This window comes from Gadus morhua, chromosome 20, assembly GCF_902167405.1.
Source record: "Gadus morhua chromosome 20, gadMor3.0, whole genome shotgun sequence".
Taxonomy (NCBI): Eukaryota; Metazoa; Chordata; class Actinopteri; order Gadiformes; family Gadidae; genus Gadus; species Gadus morhua.
This window is the reverse complement of record NC_044067.1, coordinates 82366-101725: the sequence shown is the minus strand read 5'-3', so window position 1 is coordinate 101725 and position 19360 is coordinate 82366. Positions and strand designations below refer to the sequence as shown.

At 43.2% G+C, this 19360-nt stretch overlaps 1 protein-coding gene across 1 annotated transcript; it reads right to left on the bottom strand.

The window, feature by feature from the left end:
- Nucleotides 1-1032: 1032 nt before the first annotated feature.
- ehhadh (enoyl-CoA, hydratase/3-hydroxyacyl CoA dehydrogenase) lies at nt 1033-8624 on the bottom strand. The gene is made up of 7 exons (XM_030343678.1): nt 8266-8624; nt 7885-7988; nt 7470-7648; nt 7280-7391; nt 7023-7127; nt 4909-5250; nt 1033-2734 (listed from the first exon to the last, which is right to left on the bottom strand). Exons 1-7 carry the CDS (start codon nt 8337-8339, stop codon nt 1512-1514), a joined length of 2139 nt encoding a protein of 712 aa, XP_030199538.1. The 5' UTR covers nt 8340-8624; the 3' UTR covers nt 1033-1511.
- Between the last annotated feature and the right edge of the window lie 10736 nt (nt 8625-19360).

Below are 19360 nucleotides of genomic sequence, written 5' to 3'. Positions count from 1 at the left end.
TATGAATGGCTGAATATCATGGTTTGTGTGTAGTGTTTATGAATGACTGAATATCATGGTGTGTGTAGTGGGTATGAATGGCTGAATATCATGGTGCGTAGTGGTATGAATGGCTGAATATCATAGTGTGTAGTGGGTATGAATGGCTGAATACCATGGTGTGTAGTGGTATGAATTGCTGAATATCATGGTGTGTTTAGTGGTTCAGCCGAGGCTGAGAGGGGTCATTGATCGCGAGCGCATGGAGGATGAAGACCTGGATTAGGAGTTTACTACTTCTTTACAACCAGGTTATTGGTCAACACAAAGGTGTCTGATAATAGTCTGATTAGAACCAGGTTGTCCCATTGGTTCTGTCCCGAGTGATGCAGAATAGAAGATAAAGAAGCAGTGATAATTGGGATGACAATGCGTGAATCCAAGGGAAAAGAAATTACTAAAATCAATCTATATCAATAAAGAAAAAAATTATTCAGATTGACACATTATACAAAGCATGTCATAAAGCCATCAAGGTTCACCTTCTGAACAAAGGGCCTTGGAGTGTATGTTATCCCAAGCTCTCCCGCATCATAACATGTTATCAGACCAAGGTGCTATTTATTTCCTGTGTTGGGATGCTGAACTCGCAGCAAGCTTCACATTTATGTTTACACTGAGGGCATTTAGCAAATGCTTTTATCCAAAGCGACTTACTGTAAGTATATTTGTCAGAAGAAAGAGAAACAATATATATCGCTGTCGGTACAGTAAGGATGTTCATAGGAACAAGTGCCAAGCACTAAAAATGGCTATTGGTTAAGATTCCAGTGCTATAATGATTAGGGTAATCCATGCCCACAAACTTAACCAATTGTACACTATTATAAAAGTGCTTTAAGTACTTTTTTTTTAACAAATAAATATAATTAACAATAATAATTAATAAACCAAACTAAAACTTAAAACTAAACTAACTAGAAAACAAGTTCTGTTTGAATCATATTGTAAGCCGTCAAAAATTACCATAAAAAATGACCTGTAAACACATGACTTATTCATCAAAGGTTTAATGCTTTTACTTTATTGGCCGTTAAGCATATGCATTGATTCAAACTCATCAATCACAGAAATCATATCATTAAACAAAAAGTTGCAAAGGCAGAGGCAGTGTCGAAAGCTATAGCTGCTTGCTTCATCATTAAACAAACAGCTGCAGCTACCTAATTAGTTCATCCATTCATCCATTGATTTGCAAATGTCTTCTTGTCGTTGCTCTTCTCATCTTCTTGGTCCTGTTAACTGTTCTACACTTCTCCGATTGTGATTTGAAAGGACCTGATTACTGCCATAAATTACAAAGTAGGGAAAATTACCCATTGGCCGATTAGCATGCATTCACATCATGTGCTTGCCTTGTAACTAAACTTATTGACAGCAAAAATCACAGTAACAGACAAACTCCTCCCAGGACATCGGTATCCTTCTTCATCAAAGGGATGGTTGGAATGGCCGATGAAGAGCAGGGCGGTCTACAGCTGGCTGCGGTGCCCCTTGACCACCTCGCTCCACTTGTGTATGGGAGGGCTGCCACTGGCGACCAGCCTCCTCAGCAGGCTGCAGGGCTGCAGGTGGGGGCTGTCGGGGTGGGCCTTGTGGTACTTCTCCAGCCCCTCCAGGACTCGGGCCAGGCCCACCTGGGCTGCGTAGAACATGGGACCTCCACGATGCTTGGGCCAGCCGTAACCGAACACATAGATGGCGTCGATGTTCTGGGGGCTGGCTGCTACTCCGTCCTCCAGGACGCGGAAGCCCTCATTGATTAAGGCGTACAGACAGCGCTCCAGCACCTCCTGCTGGTCAATGCGCCGGGCCAGCAGGCCGTGCCGCTCCCGGTATTCCTCCAGGAAGCTCCGCAGCCATGGGTCGGAGCGGGCCACTCTGGCGCCGGGCCGGTCGTACAGGTACCAGCCCCGGCCGGTTTTCTGACCATACCGTCCTTCCTCACACATCAGGTCCCCCAGGGGGCTATACCTGCGGCCGCGGCGGGTTCTCATTGGCTGATCTGCCGTGACACCAGGCCCCGTCAGCCCCTCCTCCTTCCGAACCCTCCAGCCGATATCCAGTCCCGAGAGGTCGGACATCTTGAACACGCCCATCGGGAATCCAAACTCCTCCAAGGCAGCATCCACCAGCTCGGGGCTGGCTCCCTCCTCCAGCAGGAAGTAAGCCTGTTCCAGGTAAGGCTTCAGCATGCGATTGCCGACAAACCCCGGGCAGTTACCCACTGCCACGGACACCTTGCCCATCCTCCTCCCCAGCTGCATTGCTGCGGCCACCGTCTGGGGAGAGGTGCGAGGCCCGGACACCACCTCCAGCAGCCTCATGACGTGAGCCGGGGCGAAGAAGTGCAACCCCAGCACCTGTTCTGGGCGGAGGGTGCAGGAGGCCAGGCGGTCGATGTCCAGGCTGGAGGTGTTAGTGGCCAGCAGGGCGCCGGGTTTACAGACGGACGACAGCTGCTTGAAGATCTCCTCCTTAACGGCCATGTCTTCAAACACGGCCTCCACCACCAGGTCTGCTCCGGCTGCGGCCTGTAGATCAGCACTGTAGCTCACCCCCCCTCCGCCCTTCAACATGCGGCTCACGGCTCGCTGGGCCTCGTCCAGCTGATGCTCTTGGGTTTCCACGGCGACAACGGACAGGCCCGCTCTGGCCAGCGCCACCGTGATACCTCTGCCCATAGTCCCTAGACCTGAGACCACACAAGGGTTAACAAGGGTTACTCAAACTACCCCCTAACTAACCCCTGACCACTAACCCAAGCTCTAACTAACCCCTGACCACTAACCCATGGCCTAATTAACCACTAACCCAAGCTTTAACTAACCCCTGACCACTAACCCAAGTTCTAACTAACCCCTGACCACTAACCCATTGCCTAATTAACCACTAACCACTAACCCAAGCTCTAACTAACTCCTGACCACTAACCCAAGATCTAACTCACCCCTGACCACTAACCCAAGCTCTAACTAACCCCTGACTACTCCCCAAAACTCTAACTAACCCCTGACCACTAAGTCAAGCTCTAGCTAACCACTAACCCAAGCCCTAACTAAAACCTCAACACCACCAATCCAATGTCCAACTAACCCCTGACCACTAATTCAAGCTCTAACTAACCACTAACCCCTAACCCAAGAGCTAAATAACCCCTGACCACTAACCCAAGCGCTCACTAACCACTAACCCAAGTTCTAACTAACAACTTACCACTAACCCAAGCTCTAACTAACCACTGAAAAAAAAGTACTGTACAACGGACTGTACATGTCCATCAACTAGGGCTGTAACGATACGCGTATCGAAACCGAAATCGCGACACTCAAAGCCACGAACCTGTCTCGCGGTGTGATACACCCTTTCTAACTCTCCAGTCAAAATGTCCAATTGAAATTTGCTAATAATTTGCCTAATTTATAGTCTGCTGACACCACTCCTCTTATCGATGCCGAAAGTCTGCGACGAGATGCCCTCTCTGTGATGACAGCTCTCCGTGGCTACGGAGGATTGCATTTCTCCACAGCCGTCGAAGTCCTCATATGCGATATGAATGACATTTATCCAGAGTGGGCCAAGCGCGAAAAAAATAGCCTTTGTGATCCTTGTCTCTATGTTTTGTGTGATTTGACCGGCAGTTGGTCTGCTTATAGGTCGGAATGAAGCGGCCACCGCTTATTGACAGGATGGGTAATTTATTTTACCGGACTCGTTAGTTTCTTCACTAGACACACACGCTACCGCTCGCTCTCCTCGCTCGTCCACTCACTCGCTGACGTCACTCACGCACACTGCCATTCTCGCGCACACACGTACGCTACTCGTAACACTATGCCTCGTTATTGCGACGTTCATGTTAGACGTTCATGTTTTTTCCCCATCTATTTGAAAGTTAGGCTATTAAAAATGATTATGATTATGTCATTATTTAAGCTACATAGCCTAATAAGAAGCGCTAATAGGATATTTGACTAAACCACCAAACTAGTTGAGGGTTTTTGCCTACCTGAAAGCTTCCTCCGACTGCAATCTTTGGTTATTTATTTATAAATGTAGCTATACTTTATTAGTATTCTTTCTGTTCAAATCAGTTCAGTGTTCCAAATTATTTGTAATTAAATGTTACATTAAGTTAATTGTTATACAAGTGTGAAATAAAATGCTTTTTAAATTAAAAAGAATCGTGGGTCAAAAATCGTGATACAAACCGAATCGTGAGTTGGTGTATCGTTACAGCCCTACCGTCAACGGATGACAGAGGGCGTGTCTGACGTATGGGGAACGCGATCTGATAGGCCAACGGACCCGTCGCTGCATTAAAGGTTTAACATTTCTCAAATTTTGGACGCAGGCATCGGAGCCGACGGAACGGATTGACCTACAATGCATTTCGAGAGCGCCCCATGCAAAGGCAATGAGATCCGTCGACGGACGTGTACAGTGTGAACGAGGCGTCACCCAAGCCCTAACTGACCCCTAACCATGAACCCAAGCCCTAGTTTAGCCCTTGCCACTAACCCAATCCCTAACCATAACCAACCCCAAACCACTAACAAAAGTCCTAACCTTAACGAACAAACTGGCTTTACCCTAAAAGTCAACTTGTCAAATTGTCAAGGATCTGTTTTAATAAAGTATCTGTTGTTTCCTCAACGATGAGTGGGATAAATGCAACAACTCAACTAGGAATCTAGAACTGTTGATTGATCCCTTGATTGAGATAATGTTTATTTTATCGAACTGAATTCAGGTCCCTCTACTCTGCTTTCTGAATCCGTTACTCAGGGGAGAGTTGACTATATATATATATATATGTATAGATTATTATATATATGCCTGTGTATTAAATACATGATGCATAGATACCGATCACTGCGGCTGTGCTGATTGGCCGGGCCCTGCATGTGTCCCAGCGGGCCCCGGTGGGCGTGGTCCAGCGGGCCGCGCCCCTCTCAGTGAAGAAGCAGTAGCGTGAGGCCTGTGCCTGGCCCGAGGTCATCAGGGTCTCCATCAGCCTCTTCTCCAGCTCCATGCCCTTGAGGAAGGGCAGGGTGGCCGCCCCTCGGACCGCCTGCACGCACGCCAGGGGGGCCGCCGCGCCGCGGGCCCGCCCCCTCGCATGGATCAGGGCCTCTTCGAAGAAAGCGTCAATGTTCTCCAGGGGGGGGCATGGACGGTTGCCAAGGCGACGGTCGTCCAGGGGTTTTCCTAAAACAGGGGATGGTAAAAAGATAAATAAAGCTTTAGTCTTAGATCTTCTTCTTTTTTTATTCAATGGGACACAGAGGAGCCCAGGGTGATACAACATGACTATAATGTAGTGTTACAACATGACTATAATGTAGTGTTACAACATGACTATAATGTAGAGTTACAACATGACTATAATGTAGTGTTACAACATGACTATAATGTAGTGTTACAACATGACTATAATGTAGTGTTACAACATGACTATAATGTAGTGTTACAACATGACTATAATGTAGTGTTACAACATGACTATAATGTAGAGTTACAACATGACTATAATGTAGTGTTACAACATGACTATAATGTAGTGTTACAACATGACTATAATGTAGTGTTACAACATGACTATAATGTAGTGTTACAACATGACTATAATGTAGTGTTACAACATGACTATAACGTAGTGTTACAACATGACTATAATGTAGTGTTACAACATGACTATAACGTAGTGTTACAACATGACTATAATGTAGTGTTACAACATGACTATAACGTAGTGTTACAACATGACTATAACGTAGTGTTACAACATGACTATAATGTAGTGTTACAACATGACTATAATGTAGTGATACAACATGACTATAATGTAGTGTTACAACATGACTATAACGTAGTGTTACAACATGACTATAATGTAGTGTTACAACATGACTATAACGTAGTGTTACAACATGACTATAATGTAGTGTTACAACATGACTATAACGTAGTGTTACAACATGACTATAACGTAGTGTTACAACATGACTATAATGTAGTGTTACAACATGACTATAATGTAGTGATACAACATGACTATAACGTAGTGTTACAACATGACTATAACGTAGTGTTACAACATGACTATAACGTAGTGTTACAACATGACTATAACGTAGTGTTACAACATGACTATAACGTAGTGTTACAACATGACTATAACGTAGTGTTACAACATGACTATAATGTAGTGTTACAACATGACTATTAATGTAGTGTTACAACATGACTATAATGTAGTGTTACAACATGACTAATGAACAGTGTTACAACATGACTATAATGTAGTGTTACAAAATGACTATAATGTAGTGTTACAACATGACTATAATGAACTAGCCTGGGTATACCCATGCTGCCTTGCGCACAATTTCATTTCGCACTGCTAGGCAGCCTAGATTCCATGGATCTGATTTTTCACTGAGATAGGGAACCAATCACAGAGCGGGGAGGGACGGCAAGACGATGACGACGTCTACGCGATCCAAAATGGCAGCAGACGCGTAACCTTTCGATGCAGCCTTAGACAGTAGATTGGCGTTAAACTCTTTCAGTACCAAGAAGGATGTCTTAGCCCTGCTACCAACAGGCTTTGATTGGCTATGAGCTACGTACAGACTCATATGATAGACATTCGTGGCGCCCAATAAACGGCTCCGGGCAATCGTAAACCACGCCTCAAATACGAGAAAATGAATGTGTGGTTCCCAGACCTCATCTCAATGTAGATTAAGATGAGGTCTGGCGTTAGCCAGGCTAATAATGAACAGTGTTATAACATGACTATAATGTAGTGTTACAACATGTCTCTGATGTACAGTGTTCCAACATGTCTCTGATGTACAGTGTTCCAACATGTCTCTGATGTACAGTGTTACAACATGTCTCTGATGTACAGTGTTACAACATGTCTCTGATGTACAGTGTTTCAACATGTCTCTGGGGCGGTCTTTCGCTCTTACCTTCAGCGCTCTGGGCGAACCTTACTGCGGCGTCCACCGTGTTACCGTCCGTCAGTCTGTCCAGCAGGCCCAGTTTCAAAGCCTCACCGGCGGCCACATGGCGCCCTGGGACACACATTCAACACTCGTTAAGATAACAGATTACTTATGGGAACAGGTAATGTGTGTTTAACTGTCAAGATCATTCCAAGGTGTTTACCTGTAATGATCATATCAAGGTGTGCTTACCTGTAATGATCATATCAAGGTGTGCTTACCTGTAACGATCATATCCAAGGCAGCTCTTACTCCTAGCAGCCTGGGTAAACGCTGGCTTCCCCCAGCACCAGGAAGTAACCCTAAAGACACCTCAGGAAGACCTACTCTGGCCTGAGGAGAACAACAACAGGATCAAACCAAAAATAAAAATAAAGCAAATCGACACGTAAGAGAGATAACTAAACGTACTTCCGAATGTCCGAAGCGATAGTGACACGCCAACGCCAACTCAAGGCCACCTCCAAGAGCGAATCCTTCAATGGCAGCCACCACCGGTTTGGCCAGGGCCTCCACTGACTCAAAGATCTCCACCAGATGAGGTCCAGATTCCAAATGCGATACATTTCCAAATTCCTTGATGTCCGCTCCTTTAAAACACACACACACACACACACACACACACACACACACACACACACACACACACACACACACACACACACACACACACACACACACACACACACACACACACACACACACACACACACACACACACACACATTGAGGCATAGTAGAAAATCGAGATATAAGAGAAATCTATTCTAAATGAGATGTTAGTCCTCGCAAAGACTATATTTAATCAAATCTTTAATTGTCTGACCGCCGCAGAATGGTCCGTTGTGCCCACTGATGACCACGGAGCGCACCAGGGGGTCGCTGGCCGCCGCTCTGACGGAGAGGAGCAAACCTTCTCTCACGGCCGCGCTGCAGACAGAGGGACACAAAACAACAGGTGTTCTGATCAATTCTAATCCTGTTGTATGCTATTTTATTTCATTACGGAAACTTGGTTACACACGAAATACCATACTTTCGTCATGCAACCATATATTGGTGTTTGTATTTGAATCACGCCTCATGTATTGAAATAAATAACATACGGAGGCCGTCAACAGTTTCAGAAGGGAACAGAAACGCTGACATTTCTTGTCTCTATCTCTTTACCGAACACCGATCAGAGGAAAGTGGGATTCCTGCTCACCTCAGTGCGTTTACCGGCGGATTCTGGATGGAAATCACCGCAACGGATCCCGAGACTATTCTGTATTGAGCCATGACTGTTCGAGGCTATCTTGAACTTTCGTTCTGTACAATGAATACTCAGACTGTTTGAGGCAACCTTTAACCTCTCACACTGTTTGCTTACAAACGAGCCGACAAGGAATCATTGAAAGCAGTTTCTGTTTTGGTCGACCCTTCCTGTCATTTGCTCTACGTCATAATGTTACTGGTCCTGACCCTGAACCCTACAAACCCTGAACCCTATAAACCCTAACTCGTAATCCTGGGCCAAAGGGTCAAGGGAAAAAGAGACTACAACTCCGGTAATGCAGCGCCCAGTCGTACTACGTCACAGGTTGTGCTTCTTGGAGCACGCCCACTAGGTGGATCCCTTGCACTATTTTATTTCAGTGCAAACGGCCTATGAAGTTAAAGGGATACGTCCTCACCGATTCAGAACCGGCGTTCTATTATTATAAAATCGCTATTGTACTATTTTTTTTCCCCTCAGTCCAACCCAGTCTTCCCTCGGCCCAGCTTTCCAGAGGCCTGTTTCACGTAGCTGGTTTTGAGGCAACCCCGAGTTTGTTCGCTCTGAGTTAGTGGAAACTCTGGGTTTTCCGTTTCAGGTAGCAGGTTCAGCGCAACCGAGTGTTAGTTGCTGCGGCAACATACGGCGTGGACCTAACCTGCTCGGGAGGTGGTTAGACCTACTCTGAGTTTGTTGTCTATAAGGCTGAAGGCAGCTCTCCGACAGAAGGAAGTGTTAGAAATGGCATGTCCTGTTCTACGAGAGCCTGTGGATGAAGAGGCTGCGATCCTCAGAAGGAATCTCCGTGAGGAACGATTATTAAGACCCCCGTTGGATATACTTTCTTTTCCTGATAATTTTCTTCACGACCGCTATCGTTTTTCAGCGCAATCTATCATTTATAGACGGGTTTCTTGTGTACAAACAATACTAGGTGCGCGCGCAGTCAGGGGGCAAAAGCCTGCTTCGGAGTGAACTGATATCAATGTAGATGCCGTATTGCTTGTAAGTTCTCCCTGACACAGTTGCAATAAAATGTAATTTTACTGAAAAATCGCTGTTTTTCATTGCATCACAAATCATAAAAACACTTACTGAAATGTCCATGAATTTCACTCAACTTACCAGGTTTTGACGGTTGTTTTAGATGTTTCCAATATCAGGAGCACGGTCCTAATGTTAGTTAACGCGCTGATACATGTGAACTATTACGCACAACCGTCCGCAGTGGATTGAATCTTCAGGAGAGTGACGGCTATTAGCCTATTATATATTGGTATAATTTAGGCAGTGTGCGAAATACCCCCACCCCCCCCACCCCTCATTGCAGAGGATAAGACAAAAGCCGACATACGTAATGTGTGTGGGCAACAAAGTCACTGTTACCAAAATCAACATCTGTCTGTCCCTTCAAAATAAAGTTTGTGAGGTGTGTGATTGGAGCAGCTGCTGACAGATGTGCTGCTGACAGTGACAGTTTCACTAAACCTGAGCCACCATCCAATCCGCCCTCGTTCACGTCCTGACGTCTCGGACATATAAATGCATAAATCTCTGTATATTCTGTGTTTTTCCTCTCAACTAATTGTTTCAGTTTTTGCCGGTGTCGGTCTGCAACGTGAAATCTGGTGCGCACCTGTTTCTCTCTCTCGCATACTCGCTCGCTCTCGATCCGCATATTAAAAATAAAAACTAGTGAGGAAGAAATAGGCCTACAAACCCCCCGAATATTGACGAGTATTTCGCACACTGAATTTATGTAATAATGCACAAATAATTTCACTTTTTTTTTCTGCAGGGATAAATTAAACGCAATATTTACAGATCAAGCATTTTAATAAAATCATAGCCTAAATGTTATTTTAAAATTGCTCCCTCTTATGTGACAATCCTTACACATACATTTCCTCCTTCACTCAGCAATTACAACGGAAGATCTTCAGGCCCTCAAAAACATTTGTCCAGAAGCTGCTATATTCACATCCATCAACACAGCTGCAGACTCGGACACAGACACAGCATCAGACTCTCGCCGCCTTTAGGACCTTCGGGACCCCAATCCGCCCTTTTAATGGCCTGGAGCCACAATCTTCTTCTTCTCTTGGCAAAAGGATGAGATCCTCTCGGGATATTAAACAGTTTCCATCCATCCTTTTGCCGATTCGTGCAGTTTACAGCACAACAGCTCCTTGTCATTTTCGTTCTCCGCTGACTCCGCTGGTAAACAAATGACAAATGTCCCGCTTTCTGACCCCTGGCTGCGCGCGCACATCTGCGATGACGTTGCGCAGAAACCCGTCTATTTAGACCACCATCTCAGTCCCCATGGTAACTGTCAAACGCACCGGGGGCATGCTTTTTTTACGCAATTAACGCATGCGCAGAATGATCCGCCCCGTGCATCCCACCCGCTCTGTACTACAGTCACTTTAACGTTGTGGCTTTCCCATGATCAGAGTGGCTGACTAACCACGGACCTATAACTGCTGCAAGTCAAGAAACTAATTTTAAGAATGCAAGGCAGAAAAGACCCTGGTACTGCTTTTAACCAGATGCTGTTCTTCTCTACATGCACATGCTCAGCATAATCGTCTGCATTGTTCACTGAAGTAAAACCCTTTGAGTAAACTGTTCAACAAAATAACTTGTCCCACCACAGCCCGTGTTCTAATAAAGACAATCTACTTTTTAGGAGGATTTCTTTATTTCCTGAAAAAACAGTAGAGCAGGGAACAGTATCCCAGTTTGCACCTCACTCACCTTTAACTTATGTTCCAAAATGTGGATCTCCAAAGCATCCTTTTGCATCTTTTGAATTGTTACAATTGCATGGAGGTTGGTGAGGGCATCTGGTTCAAGTAGGGCGATGACGCCATCAGTAACTGGAAGAAGATGATTAGACAGTGAAATTATTACTTGAGCGCAGCCGCAGAATATTGCCCCATCTAATTTGCAACATGCTGGGTTGCGTGTACATATTTAATTATTTTGAATAACCAACCTCTTATAAAGGCACTTCTATCCTGGGGGGGGGGGGGGGGGATCAGAGGAGCTCCCCCCAGGGATGCCCTCAGCCACAGGACGCATACTCTGTTGTCTGAGGGCCATCTCCTCAGCCTCTGTGAGGGCTGCAGAGGTGGACCCCCTCCAGTCTTCCGGGCCTCTGCTTTTTTTCGATTTGCTAACATAGAGGAAAATGTTACCCTAATATTCAGTAAGCGCTATTTTGAAGACTATATATATATATATATATATATATATATATATATATATATATATATATATATATAGTCTTATATCTAAATCCAATATTTAATAGGATTTAGATATATTAGAAGGCTACACCTAGGCAAAATGCATTATTTATATATATATATATATATATATATATATATATATATATATATATATATATATATATATATATATATATATATATATATATATATATATATATATATATATATATATAAATAAATAATGCATTTTGCCTAGGTGTAGCCTTCTAATATATCTAAATCCTATTAAATATTGGCAGTGTTGGGGGTGGCTGGGAAATGTAATACTTACATTTACTGTTTAAATATAGGCCCATCACATGTTGAATATAGCTGTTAAATTAGGTACAGCAGGCAAAACAGCACAATTGATTTGATTTCAATTCAACATTAGTTTACCTGTTTGAACTATATTTTTGTACTTCATCTTCATTTGCTGCCAAGTCCTCTTGGGGCAATTCTGGGTTGCGTAAATTGACAACACACACACACACACACACACACACACACACACACACACACACACACACACACACACACACACACACACACACACACACACACACACACACACACACACACACACACACACACACACACACACACACTTTACATATTGATTAAGTGGAAGATATTAAACTTTCCTCTTATTTTATTTTATTTTACCAATTTATTTTACTCACGCATTGACTTGTTCAGCTATTTCAGGCCAAGCTCTCTCTGGGTAACTGCTCGGCATACGCATTCATTAGAATTTCCAATTCCGTGGGAGAAAGTAAGTGGATCTACGCTTTTGGTCCATGTTTGATCATGTTATCAGAGATCCATTGATGATGGCTCTTTATAGTCAACAGGCACGCCCTCAACCCAGGGTGAACATACTCAGAGTTGATTAACCCAACGCTGATCACCTGTTCTGAAACCGAAAACACAGAGTTTCTTTTCAACCCTGAACTCTGAGTCAACCAACTCAGAGCGCAGGATTAAACTCAAGAGTATGTTAAACCAGCTACCTGAAACAGGCCTCTGATCTAATTTCTCGTGAACTTTGCTTGCCTGCTAGAAGGGCCGAGGACTACAAACCACTGGTTCCGCAAATTTGTGAACCGACCAATAAGGAATGAGGGGGGGCGGGAGCTCACCTACGCGATGTAAACACAATGTCCGCCATGTTTCTTCCCCGCTTGGCTAGAGAACAAATTTGCAATGTGTAAACAGCCGAAGTGGATTTTGAAAATCTATTGTCGGATTTGGACATTCAGGGCTTTTAGTAGGCTACGAGTCAGAATACAGCCAGGAAGATTTGATACAAATAGAGGAGGAGGCTGCTGCGGCTGCAGCTGAACAAGCCTTGCCTGTTTACAGACGAGGAGCCGGAGAGCGCCGGTTTTTAAATATATTTCTGTTTCTGAAACGAGAATCAAATGCCCAATATATACACAGACCCATCAGCTGGTGTACCCAGGGAACTCACAAGATGTTAGGAAGCAAAGGAGTCTGAAATGATTCCTCATGGACCTATTATGTGTGGGTGCAATAAATGAGACAGATATGATGGTGCCAGCCCACGTCAAAAACAAGTAATACTGAAACGGAATCTCAAACTTGATCCTGAAATGTATTCAACATGAAATATTGTACAGGGAGAGGGCTGTGGCCGCAGTCGATGGAGGAGGCAATCTGTGTGCAGGAAGACAACAACAGGAGTATGATGGACAGGGATCTGACATGGACAAGGCATTTTTTTATTTAAACATTCAGAGGAAATCGGGTCTACTGTAGGCCTATGTAAATAAGATTAAAGATGTCTAGGATAGTATAAATGATAACTGTAAATGGCAGGTAGATTTGCTTTTGATGGAGCCATAATGTTCTAGAAAAATAATAAAATGCATTTTATTGAAGGGCACCTTTCAGGCCACTTAAGCACACCTTACATGTATAATTAATAAAAGATTAAAAACACTTGGGTCGAGCGTGTTTGTCACTTTTGTGAAAGAGCTGGAGTAAGGGAATAAGATGCAGCTGGGCAGGGCGCTGAGAGGTGATGCATGAGGCATGATGGTGGCACGGCAGACAAGTACAGGAGCATGATGGACTGGGATCTGATGAGGAAACTACAAAGATTATCTAACTTAAGATAAAATATACTCTGAGGTTTCCAGTTTCTGCAAACAGAAGAGAAGGGGTTTAGTTAAGGCTTTGTATCATTAATAAGATAGACAGTGACACAATCAATAACAAACATAAATATGTAAAAGGCTTGCTTAGTTTAAAGCCCACTCACCACGTTAAGGTGCAGGCCAAGAGTGGGAACATAGAACAAAGACTCACATCACAAACTCAGACAGTCACAACATGTAACAAACACATAAATACATGAAACATGTACATAACTACGAGACCATAGACCCACATCACAAACTCAGACAGTCACAACATGTAAAAAACATAGAAATCATGAAACACGTACATAAATACGAGAGACCATAAGATATTTTTGGGTTTCTCTTGTTTAATCTTAAAAACAAAATACACGTAACATTAAGAAAGAAGGGAAGAAAATAAAAGTAATAATAGATAAAGCTAAACTCAGTTAGTAATGGGCATACATTTAAATGTACAAAAATTACAGAGGTCACTGGTCGGATGTTCTGTTCAAAAAGAAATGCACTATTAAACTATGCCTTGTGCTCCGTTATGCAGGCTACAAGTCTACAATAGAACAATGTCTTTTTGCAGTTTTGAGTGCTTTGTGCCAACTTGTGCTCCGTCATGCAAGCTCCAAGTGTCACACTGCTTAAGAAACAGATTCCTTCCAACTAACTATTTGCGAAAAATGCAATCAATAACTTATGTACAAATAAATGGTTACATTTCAACCAGCAACGAAGTTGGAGTGGCCTACACACATAAATAATTGTAATACACCAACATTGTTAACTGTCATACATAGCCTAGCTAAACAAGCAAAATACCAACGCAACTGAAATGTTAATTAGAATATCAACAATAATATAAAATCTTTTGAATAAATGGATCAATATATGGTGAATCACAATGATCGCAAGCAGAGGACCGTGAGTTATTGAGCAGCAGCTGAACCAGTCTAAAAATCGGACACGTTAACGGAGCACTGAACTAAGCCCTCTCGGATGCCAGGTCGAAACAACATTTGTTTCACGACTCCTTTCAGCTGCACACCCCTCCTTCTCCAGCAAAAAATAATTGGAGAGAAGGGCTAATAAAACGCTTGAGGTGGCGTTTTGAAAAGAAAAAACATACATTTTTTTAGGACATGGCATAAAGATAATTATGAGCCTTTGATTGATGTCCAGACATTTTTTGCGGAGACACATTCCTGTTCCCCACTTGTATTGGAGTGAACAGAGATTCTTCTGGGTCCTTTGAATCGAGGGACCCGTCCACAGCCCGCTTAAACAGCTGCAATACCAGGCTTGGCCGCTGAGCACTGGTGGATTGCGGAAGTATGCACTGTTCCCGGGGGCTTGTGCCGTGTTCCGATATCCATACTTCCATGAGTACACTTAAACGAAGTACACTATCCGCACTCACTAAGTGCGCTAATTTTCAGATGTCAGTGTTGTTCGAAATCGAATACTCCGTGGTGCACTAACCGGAAATTAGAATCACGACTCCCGCCGCGGCTCCTCCCCCGCAATAAACAACCCGCTTTGAACGGTGAACTCCTTACGCCTAGCAGCTATAAAAAGATATGAAAACTATAAAAACTTCAAAATGACTCTATTAATGCAGGCTATGTGGAAAATGTGCCGACTTTGCCTCAGCCTGGCCCTGCCCTCTTCCGCTACGTAGCTAAGATGGCTGCCGTTGAGTACGAAAAAGTGTACATCGCCGCACACTTCGAAATTTGACCGTTTTGGGTACACCATCCGGGTCCTTTCACACTTATTTTCGCCCAATCTGAATCGGAACGCCCTACGTATTCAAACTTAGGCTAGTAAGTACGGATAGTATGGATATTGGAACATGGCATTGGTCCTTCCCCCTCCAAACAGAAACAGGCGGGCAGTGCACTGTGGTAGTTTGAGGATTTCTTACTTTTGAGCCAGAGAGACATTTTCTGCCTTTTATCAGGCTAGGATGAACCGATTTAAATTTGTTTTGCACATTCATAATACATAGAATAATTTACTTCACATAACCTTCATATCTCCACTGGTGAAGTATCCCTTTAAAGTCTGTTATATTTGTAATAATCACAGTTCCAGTCTCAACGGGCTTTACAGGCCATATATTTATGAAACCTACTCACCCAACCCTAATGGTGTGTTCCTGAATCCTCGAACGCCAGAGTTCCGAGTTGAAAGTCGAAGATCTCCCAGCTTTCTTGCGGCATTTCTCGAAGGCACGCCCCCCTTTTGTCTTAATCTTTGGAAAATCTGAGAGTAGTACGAGAGCAGTGATGACGCTCTCTACAAAATGGCTGCGCCCGTGAAGAGATTTTTTTTATTTTTTTATTTGTACCACATAGGTCATTTTAAAGTCGACTTTAAATGCTCTTACACACTTGATTACATTGCTACTTTATTCCGGTCACCAATTTACATTGCATGGTCTTGCTGTGCGTGCGATACAATGTCAAGTTGTGTTGTTTGTTTTCACGCTGGTTTGCTAAAGAGGCTAATGTAGCTAAGAATAAACAACGGCTAGCCAATTTCATGCCACAATCACAAAGACGAACAGGAACGCTATGAATGCTCCGAGACCAGAAGTGTCGTCAAACGTGCAACTCGGAAGGCTGGCGTCCGAGGATTCAGGAACCCACCATAACCCTAGCCCCCCCATTGGAGTGGTGGATCCACTCGTCCAGGAAGTGCATTGGGTGCCATAATTGGCATGTTAGGAAGTATCACAATCATTTAAAAAACCCAGTATTCCATTTTGTATAGAGTAAGTATAAACCACGGTGATGGGGGGGCTGGCTGATAGACGAACAGACGTACCTAACCGAACATGGAGCCTCTCAGCCAGTTAGTCAACACGTTAATGTGGTGAATTATGTGTTCTCGTTAAGAGTCTAGCTCTGTAATCCAGCAAAGAGTCCATTACACCAATCTAGACTAAATAAAAGATAAGAAAGCTTGTGAGGATTTTAATTCCATAGCGCAGACATCATGTCGGTCGTAGCACTACCAGTTAATGTTTCAAAGCTGTGTTGGATAGGTCTACAATGTCTTCACTACATTTAGAAGGTCATAAAAGGACAATGTACGATTCTGAATATTGCTTGCCTGGTTTTCTTGATTTCGAAAACACATTGTGGCCGTTCATTCACAGATTCACACAGGCCCCTGAACTCCTTCCTTACACATTGTTTATCCAAGGTAAGAAAATATGAGAACATGGAACAGCTTTATGCTCTGATCAGCACACACTGTGCTGTCATCACAAACCGTGAGCCCTACACATATATCTTTCTGCTGCGTCAGTAAACAGCCCCACTCTGAGCCCTACCAGACCAAACCACTGACACCGTTGAGATTAACACTGATATAAGACAAACAATAACACATTTGATTAAATTGGAATTAAGTCTACATTTAGATGAGGTCCATACATAAATGTGTATGCATATTTATATGCATACCTAAAGATAGATAGGCAAATATGATATAAAATGTATACCGTGGCGAGGGGCTCAGATGGGACTTTTGAACTGGGGGGGACAAAGCTGTCAGCAAATGATTTCAACTCAATAAGTTATTTTTGTGTAATTTGGGCTTTAACTAGTGCTCAAGTAGTTACTTTTGTAATAGCCTATGGGCCAATGGTTTGCACTAAAAAGCCATTGGAGAATTCTTATTTGAAATCATGGATAAACAACAGTGAACATTGTTAAACAAAGGCCTACTTGATCAACACTAGCAATATAGGCCTATGATCAAACTGTTATTTGTCTGGAATGCCAATCACCCACAGAAACTACATGCCTTATGCAAAATATGTTTTATTAAAAAATTTGTGTATACACTCAGAAGTGTAGCCTAAACAACAACATATTTACATAAATGAACAAAAAGCCAAACAAATTTACTGTCTAAGCAGACTCACTGAATGACCCAAAGACATCTCTCCTCCTTTCATTACCCTGAACATTCTGCTGGGCAATTTATTGTGTGTCCAGTCTGTCAAGCCTCTCTTGGTGTACAAGGCACACAGCAATGCCATTGAGTCTTTTTTGCGTCATGGTTGATCGCAACCATGTCTTCAATCTGCGTAACCCACTAAAACTGCGCTCTGCCTCGCAGATGATATGGGCAAGCACCACCATCAACAATCTCACTAGTGTCTCTACCTGATCAAACAGGCCACGGACTCAAGGGGGCATTTCTTTCAAAGCATGCACAGCATCTGCAGTTGTGTTGACCTTGTACTTGTTTTAAACATGGCCAGTTGGACTCTCAAGTCTTCCTCTTTCAGTTCAGGATATTTGCGAACTGCTGCATCATTTGTAATGGGAGTAAGGAGTGAGTTTTCCAGTTATTTTAATGTTGGAATTAGGGATGCACCGATTGTGAAATTCTGACACAGGGAGGGGCTTTAATGATTTGCATGAAATCAATGTTTATTTCAACAACTGCGCCATCAACATTCAACATCAAAATTATTTCAACGTGGGCTTAGGCAGATAGACCTACATGCACCGACAACAGATGGCTATTTATTTTACTGAACACAGCCTGCATGACGGTGAACTAGACACGTCTTTAACATATGGAAACTATGGCCAAAAAAATAACCTCACACGGTGTGTCTTTTTACTATGAGGGGCCGTTTAGGACATAACTAATTGAGACACTCTCACACACATACCTATGAAACACTCTTACACTCACTACTGAAACGCTCACACACTCACTACTGAAACACTCACACATACATACATACTCTTCTGAAACACTTACACATACATATGAGAAACACACACGCATACATACATACCTGTCTGTGGCATATACACATACATATGAAATGCTTACATTCATGCAAATGAAACATTTATACGTATCTATCTGAAACACTCATGCAAGCACATATTTGTATAAATGTTTCAAATGTATGAATACGTTTTTCAGTTATATGTATGTATGCTCTTACATGAGGATTTGCAAGCGTTTCACATGCAGTATTCATACCAGTAATTCCAGTAGTGACGGTGAGAGCGTTTCAATAGTGAATGTAAGAGTGTTTCATAGGTATGTGTGCATGAAATTCCAAGGTCAAGGTCGGCATTTAAACCGGAAGGCGGGAACAAAGAGTGCCGGTTTCTAAGCCAACGGTGAAGAGCGTGACATTTCAGCCAATCTAAGCCAACGGTGAAGAGCGTGACTGAAATGTCACACTCTTCACCGTTGGCGCAAAATGTCGATCGTGTGGGAGTATTTCACTGTCTCGGAGGAAGATCAGCATACGCAGATTGTAAAACATGTTCCAGTGATATTTCAAGAGGAGGAAGCCTCCGTTTTACCTGCGATGTTTGTCGCCTTTTGTAGGGACAGTGGGGGGGTCACTATGAATCTGAGGGGGTCACATCCCCCCCGTCCCTAGTGCCATTTGCGCGCATGCGCGTAACACTACTGAGTCAGAGGATGGAAACTGGAGGTGGGTTCGGGCCCATCAGAGCAACTCCATTTATATATATATATATATATATAAATATATATATATATAAATATATATATATATATATACATATATATATATATATATATATATATATA